At 38.4% G+C, this 7,772-nt stretch overlaps 1 protein-coding gene across 2 annotated transcripts in view; it reads left to right on the top strand.

Annotated features, from left to right (window-relative positions):
* The window catches only part of CSE1L (CSE1 chromosome segregation 1-like (yeast)), a 35,148-nt gene that overhangs the window by 24,884 nt on the left and 2,492 nt on the right, over positions 1-7,772 (top strand). For both annotated transcript variants that reach the window (XM_004687461.2, XM_012728319.1), the window contains exons 15-22: positions 867-1,003; positions 1,814-1,917; positions 3,483-3,580; positions 4,729-4,879; positions 5,019-5,227; positions 5,850-5,947; positions 6,048-6,133; positions 6,574-6,655. In XM_004687461.2, coding sequence (XP_004687518.1) covers positions 867-1,003; positions 1,814-1,917; positions 3,483-3,580; positions 4,729-4,879; positions 5,019-5,227; positions 5,850-5,947; positions 6,048-6,133; positions 6,574-6,655 — 965 coding nt within the window. The remainder of the gene's footprint in view (positions 1-866; positions 1,004-1,813; positions 1,918-3,482; positions 3,581-4,728; positions 4,880-5,018; positions 5,228-5,849; positions 5,948-6,047; positions 6,134-6,573; positions 6,656-7,772) is intronic.

Genomic DNA, 7,772 nt, shown 5'->3' on the forward strand with positions numbered 1-7,772 from the left:
TTTGTGTCTTTTGGGTAGATATCTAGGAGTGGGATTGCTGGGTCATAGGGAAGCTCCATGTTTAGCAGTTTGAGGAACCTCCAAACAGTTTTCCATTGTATAAACCCTTAAGATTTTATAGTTCCAAACCATGTTTAGTTTTCCTCTCTTACCTCAAAAATGTCATTTTACAAAGCTTATATTAAAAATTAAGAGTCCAAAGGCCATACAGTGTTGAAGGTTGATATGTCTCATGCCTTTTAATTTACAACAGAAAGTCCTCTTCCCCCTTCGTTAGGCCTGTTCTTTTCTAAGAAATTGGTCATTTTTCTTGCAGTTTCTCATGTTATACATTTTGTTTACTATATCCTCATAGTACGGTTTATCTTATTCTTTTATTTCCTGCTTCTTTGAAAATACAACCTACTTCTATCGTGGATTTAGTTATGTACCCCTCATACACAGAGGAAAGCTGTATTTCATTCTCAATTGTATTAACTTCAACTGTGATATCTGAGAAGGTACACTTAAAACCAGCAAACCTTTTTCAGGTTGTCTTTTTTTATATTTTTTAAAAATTTATTTATTTCTGCATGCAGAATTGGGGTACAGGTCAGAGGTGCAGGGACAGTGAGAGGATTCACCAGAGGCAGAGTGGGGAGCAGAACAGGCAGGTAGATGAAGTACACTGCTGAGGGGAGTGCAGGCAAAACAGGAGAGTTCTGCTGTGCCATGTGGGTCAGCTCTGGGACTGGGGACCAAACTTGTGCTAAAGTGGCTGCGTCTAGCTTTATCGTTCTGTGCTCTTAACCCACTGTGTCACCAGGGAGGGCCCTCAGGTTGTCTTTTACTCATAGTTTGCATCATTGGATTATTGCATTTTTCAGGTACCAAAAGAACATCTTTTAGTATCTATTCCTCTGTTGATTAGTCATCTTCAAGCTGAAAGTATTGTTGTCCATACTTACGCAGCACATGCTCTTGAGAGACTATTTACCATGAGAGGACCTAACAATGCCACTCTGTAAGTACTTGAGTCTAAACAGTGGATGTTTTTAAGCTAAGGGTGGGGTCTCTTCTGTGCTGGTCAGAAATATCTCTGAATGTATTCATAATTTCATAGGTAGTTAGGAAATGAATACATCCTTTCCAAGAGGATTTAAGAGACAGCATGAAAAAATAGAAACATAATGAAACAGAGGAAATTGGAGCAAAAGAAAGTAACTAGGAAAATAATTCGCTTTGAAATCAGCTCAGAAATGGGTCTTCACGGAGGGACTATTTATTTGGTAGCAGCATTCTTGGCAGTGTGGAACAACAGTTATTTTCACCTGACTGTTTCTATAATTTGACACAGCTGAATGAAAGAAATTTCATAGACTTCAAAAGAGTTGGTTTTCTGGCCAGATTCTTGAATTGGGTTTTGGGTATGAACTAGAAAACCATTCTGGGTTCTTCATTAAGATACTCTCAATGGCCAATTCAAGCCAGTACCTGCCTGTCTTCAGACCCAAAATTTGTACAGAAAACAGTTCTGAATCTGCTCCATCTACAGAAAAAATAGATGACCCAAAACCCCTAGAGTGTGTGTTCTGTTCTTTATGGTGACAGATATGAATGAAGGACAATTTTTATAGTTTTGCTTGGTCTCAGATGTGCCTTCTTAGGAATGCAGCGTGAGCATATATGAAAAATGATTTCCCTAGGTTATCTGCCAATAGTCCATGGTGGGAGATGGCTCCATTTTATGCTGAAAAGTGATGTGTTGCCAGGGTATTCCATAGTGAAAAGAACAAGAATTGGCAGTGACTGAAAGCTGTTTTCTCATCTACAGCTTTACAGCTGCAGAAATCGCACCGTTTGTGGAAATTCTGCTAACAAACCTTTTCAAAGCTCTCACACTTCCTGGCTCTTCAGAAAATGAATATATTATGAAAGGTAGGCCATTTCCTGGTGTACCGACTATAACTGATCCCTAATCTCAGATTATAAGAACAAAAGCTTTGAGTTGTACTTCAAGTTACTTAGTCTATGAACCAGATAACTGTTTGCCAGGAATAAGTAAGTAGAGATACTTTAAATTGAAAATTTTTAATAGTTTAAAAAAATAGTTTTTGCCCTAATTTGATACAAGCCCTTCTTAAAAAAAATAAAAAAGGTAGGCAACCCCTTTTTTCCTTCTTGATTAAATTTTTTGAAAGTAAAAATCAAGTCAGGTATTGATAGCTATGCTATGCTATCTTGGTGTGAACAGCTGAGTGTGTTTAATAATCTCACACAGATTCTGCCTTCATAGACTGGCTGCCATGTCTACTGGCCACTGTAACCATCTGCCAAATGTTGATTAATGCTTTTCAAAGAAACTGTCCTTGATTCTTTTTTCTCTTTTTTTTTTTTTTTTTTTGTAGTAGGAAGGTTAAGGCAGTGTACAGACATTTATAATTGTGTATATGTTTCTCAGCATTCTTCTTTTTCTGACAGGGACATGTAATTAAGTCATTTCTGAGAAGCAGCTAACTGGTCTGTCTCCTCCACTACTGTGTTCCTGCCTTAATCAGGAGTGCCCAGTGTGCAGTGCCTTCTCAAGAAATACTGCTCTGTGTGTGAATGAAAGTATTCTGTGTCAGCCCAGAGGATAATCTATCCCTAACACCCTTAACCCAGCTCAGGAAAGCCTTTCTGTAGATGTAATGTTTAAACTGCCGTGAGGGATTAGCTAGTAGGGGGTAGGCACTTAATTTGACCCAGAAGCAACATCATTGCAAAATTTAGGAGGCAAGAGGAGATAACCTTTAGTCCCCTATACCTGGCATATAGTGGGTATTCTTAAGAAACATCTGTTTGGAAAAATAGCTGTTGTCCTTTTTTTTTTTTTTTTTTAAATATAGTGTATTTGATTCCAATGACATAGTTTTTAGGCATCTTTGAGTAGTGTTTTTGTAAGATGGCCCCTCTTGGGGCTTTGGATCTATATTTGGATTTTTCTTATGTTCCTGTTCTCTCTGGAGCAGGTGATGGGCAGGTGATGTTCCCTTTCAGTTGATGGCCAGCTGCTGTACTCAGCCATTCCCAGTTCCCCTGATGTCTAAGGGAAAGATTTGAAACACTGCTACCTTCTACCTAATGCTTTCAACTTCTTCCCCCTCTTTGCCTCTTCAATTAACTTCATTGTTCCCTCCCTCACCACCCCACCCTTTTTTTAATTCTTTAAGTCTTGGGTCTTCTGGATATATTTCTGATTTCAGTTTTGTTGATAGTACTTGGTCTAGCTTTAAAAGAAAGGGAACTTTAGATTTGTGTACATGTAAAGAGCTCTAATTTGTTGCGAGGTATCTGTCCAACACTGGGAGCTTAATACTTGTATAGTCTCCTGCCTAGGACTGGCGTATTTTTTTCATACCAAGTGTCTTTACATTTTAGTTAATGAATCAGTGAGCTTCCCCTCCCCCCGTGTAATCACTGTTTTGTTCTGAAGTTTAAACTGTTGTTTTTGTATTTTACAGCTATTATGCGAAGTTTTTCCCTCTTACAAGAAGCCATAATCCCTTACATCCCTACCCTCATCACTCAGCTTACTCAGAAGCTACTAGCTGTTAGTAAGGTAACAAACCAGTTTTGCGAGTGATGCAGATGCTTTTTAACTTATGTTCCAAACTCTGAAACATTAGTACTCCTTGGCAATAGGTCATGCTTAAGAAAAGTTCTAAGCAATTACTTTATACCTCTGAACTATGCAGGTGACGCTAGATTAAATGTAGTTTCAGAAATTTCAGTACATTTAAAATTTGAGAAAATTCAGATGAACATTGAAATGTGAGATGAGAAAAAGTGGCCTTTGCACTAAATATTTGGACATGAAAGCCACAGATGTCTATGAAATGATACTTATATTCAGTCCTGTGATGAAACAATTCCAGTGATTTGATTTCTTTTTAAATATTAATACTAAGTTTTAGAATTTGAAAAAATCAGTTTCAGACTGACAATCCTCTTTAGATGTTTGTTCCCAGAAGTTACACTGAAAAGGAGATAAATTCATAGGAAGTGCTAGAGGGACATTGGAGAAGAGAGTGATTTCTCTTCTGAGTTCTAAGTAAATGCCTTGGACTATTTTGGGCTTTGGGAAATGAAGAAAAATAAAGGATCCTTCTACCTTCACCCTGTGTACATAAAAACACTCATCTTTGACTCAGTCAGCTTATATGGGAGCCTTCCAAGAAAAACGTTGTTCAAAGAGAAAAGGGTAAACCCCTTTTGCTTAGAAAAAAATTGAAAACTGCTGATAGAAAGGGTCAGCACTTTGTAGGTAAGAAACATTGAAAGCCACAAAAGCTAAGGATTGCCAAAGTCTCGTAGCAAATCCCTGCTACCTTTCTTGTCTTTGGCTGGCTTCCGTCACTGTTTTTAATGATGGCTCCAGGAGCACGTGCAGGTGTCAGACAAGCTGTGTGCAGTGCTGGGGGCTCAGGCGTGTGTGTTCACCCTCCTAGGGTTGGGTATATCTTTTGTAGTAGACAAGGCAATTGGGAGAAAGCCAAAAAGGCGCTAGCAAGTAGTAGTTTCTGAATTTGAAAGTAGGTATAACAAATGTACAGATTTGTCAGTACCTGTATGCTTTTCTACTTAATAGAGTTTAAAAAGAGGACGGCTCCTAATGTGCTTTAAAAGGGTGGGGTCTATTTATTTCAGATATAGTGAACAGTCACTTGGATTGTTAAGAGTAATTCCTTCATCATGTTTAAATTTCAGAACCCAAGCAAACCTCACTTTAACCACTACATGTTTGAGGCCGTGTGTTTATCTATAAGGATAACCTGCAAAGCTAGCCCTGCTGCTGTTGTAAATTTCGAGGAGGCTTTGTTTCTGGTGTTTACTGAAATTTTACAGAATGATGTGCAAGGTATGCTGAAGGAAGTTACTTTCTTTCAACTTAATTATATTTATTAAAGTTATAAAATGTAGCCTACGAAATAATGTGCTTTTCGTGTCAGAGCCATTCATTCTAAAGTTGACTGCTCTGTTTTCACTTTTGTCCATAGAATTTATTCCATATGTCTTTCAAGTGATGTCTTTGCTTCTGGAAACACATAAAAATGATATCCCGTCTTCATACATGGCCTTATTTCCTCATCTTCTTCAGCCAGTGCTTTGGGAAAGAACAGGAAATATCCCTGCTCTAGTGAGGCTTCTTCAAGCATTCTTAGAACGTGGTTCAAATACAATAGCAAGTGCTGCCGCTGACAAAATTGTGAGTCTCATTTTCTTTTTTCTTTTATTTTTTAAGATTTATTTATTTATTCATACAGAACTGGGGTACAGAGAGTGAGAAGATTCACCAGAGACAGAGTGGGGAGCAGAACAGGCAGATCTACGAAGTACACTGCTGAGGGGAGCAGCGGGTGGGTCAGGAGAGGTCTGCCACACCATGTGGTCACCTTCAGGGCAGGCGGGAATCGAACTCATGCGGAAGTAGCTTTAGTTTCCTTAGTGCTGTGCTTTAACCCGCTGTGCCACCAGGGAGGGCCAGTGAGTCTCATTTTCTAAGGTAGCTGAGAGAAAGAAATTAGGAATGATAGTTTGAAAGAAGCATCTTTAATAAACGAGAAGTAATCAGAAAATGGTGACATTTTATTAGAATTAGGTGTCATTTAGGTATTTATCTTAACAGTGGAAAATGAAAATTTAAGAGCCAGAAAGATAAATTTCAAGTACTACAATGGCTCATCCTGATGGAATTGTTATCGCTATACTTCAGAAATAATAAATAAGGAGAAAATGCCAGTTGGGCTGTTAATAGTATGAACCGTTTAACTTTTGGAACATTTAATCCTTGCCTCTTCAGCTGATTATTATTTTCTGCTTTGTTGTAGCCTGGGTTATTAGGGGTCTTCCAGAAGCTGATTGCATCCAAAGCCAATGACCACCAAGGCTTTTATCTTCTAAACAGTATAATAGAGCATATGCCTCCGTGAGTATAAACCCAGCCTCAGTGTGCACTTGCTAAATGGTTCTGTTAGGTATTCAGGGAAATGTCGACTTTACATTGTTACTTTTATCCTATTGTGCAGTGAGTCGGTTGACCAATACAGGAAACAAATCTTCATTCTGCTATTCCAGAGACTTCAGAATTCCAAAACAACAAAGTTTATCAAGAGTAAGTCAAACCATTCCTACCTATGCTGGTTAGCAGAGGGAGGGGAGAGAAGGGGAACAGGAGGGAGACCTGGCACTGAGCTCTTGAAGTGGGCAAGTACAGCCTGTGCACATACACGTGTGAAGTCACACTCCCTTGATTAAATCTGACAATTTAATTTCCAAGTAATTGGCGAATCAATAAAATATGACAAAAAACAAAGGATACTTTGTAAGCTTGGACATCAGAACAGTTTCAGTAGGAAATTACAAAGGAATGCAAATCTGTAGGGCTCTATATAAAGCACAGGGCTATACTTTAAAGGCAGAAACTAGAAACAATTTGTGATACTGAAGCTGGTCCCTGGATTTTGAGTTAGGTGGATTTCATTGATGCACTTGCGCTAAATCATTCAAGTGCAACAGGTCCTCACTATTGACATTCTGCATCTTCTCCAACAGGTTTCTTAGTGTTTATTAATTTGTATTGCATAAAATACGGTGCACTAGCGCTACAAGAAATATTTGATGGTATACAGCCAAAGTAAGTCTGCTTTTATTATTTTATTTTTAGAAGCAAAAAATGTGATCTTTTTAAGCACAAACTAGTGTCAGTTTTACAGATGGTTTCATGCTTCTTGGTACAATAATAGTTAGTTAACTGTGTCACGTTCAGTTCAGTCTTGAGGTGTTGACAATGTAAAGAGAACACTGCAAACTTCTCCAGTTCCTGAAGTTCCTTGACCCCAGCATTCCCCGCAGCTCATGTTCTGTGGTGCTAGAACCTGACTTTGCTAAAGGCAACAAAGTGATTTTTTCAAATGAGAAAAACTTGAATGAGTATAACTTTGCTTTTGACTTTTTACACACAGGGAATGTGATTAGGTAGCATTTCCCATCTAATAGGGAAAGGAATGATAAGAATGATGGACAAGTCTCTGGAGAAAAAAACTCATTTAGACCACCATCTCTATTATATCCAGAAAACTAGATTAAAATGAAAAAGCTAGCAAACTAATACAAGGAAATCAGCTTCATTCATTGATCATGAAATAAGCCAGGTCAGAAAATGAACACTCCAAGCATTGTTAATGTCCTTACTCTTTCAGACCCACCATTTGCAGTTTAAAATGTAATTTTAAAGTATAAATTGAGGTAGCTATTGCATTTAGAACCATGAAAAACTTTAGTTTTAGGATGTGTGCAACAAGAGAGGTTATTGATAAATCATTTTTCAAATATAGCCATTAAGGGGCCCTCCCTCGCGGTGCTGCGGGTTAGAGCGCAGCACTATGAAGCTGTCCGCAGTCACTGCAGTTCAATCCCCGGCCAGGATGTTGGCCCCCATGGCGCAGACGACCTCCTGGCTCACCGCTGCTCCCCAGGGTGGTGCATCTGCCTCTTCTACTTCCCATTTTGTCTCTGGTGAATCCTCTCACCACCCACATACACACCTCTGGCCTATACCCCAGTTCTTGTGTGCACAAATAAATAAAAATTATTTATAGGTCTTATGTGTGTGTGTATGTATATACATACATATGTACATAGCCTTTAACACGTTATGAAACATGGAAAATTGGGACATTTGTAACCCAAGTATTTTCAAAACTAGTTACTGCTGTATTTTGAGATGAAGGGTTACTTTTTTTTTTTTTTTT

Source organism: Condylura cristata, unplaced genomic scaffold (genome assembly GCF_000260355.1).
Source record: "Condylura cristata isolate star-nosed mole 26May11 unplaced genomic scaffold, ConCri1.0 scaffold00022, whole genome shotgun sequence".
Classification (NCBI taxonomy): domain Eukaryota; kingdom Metazoa; phylum Chordata; class Mammalia; order Eulipotyphla; family Talpidae; genus Condylura; species Condylura cristata.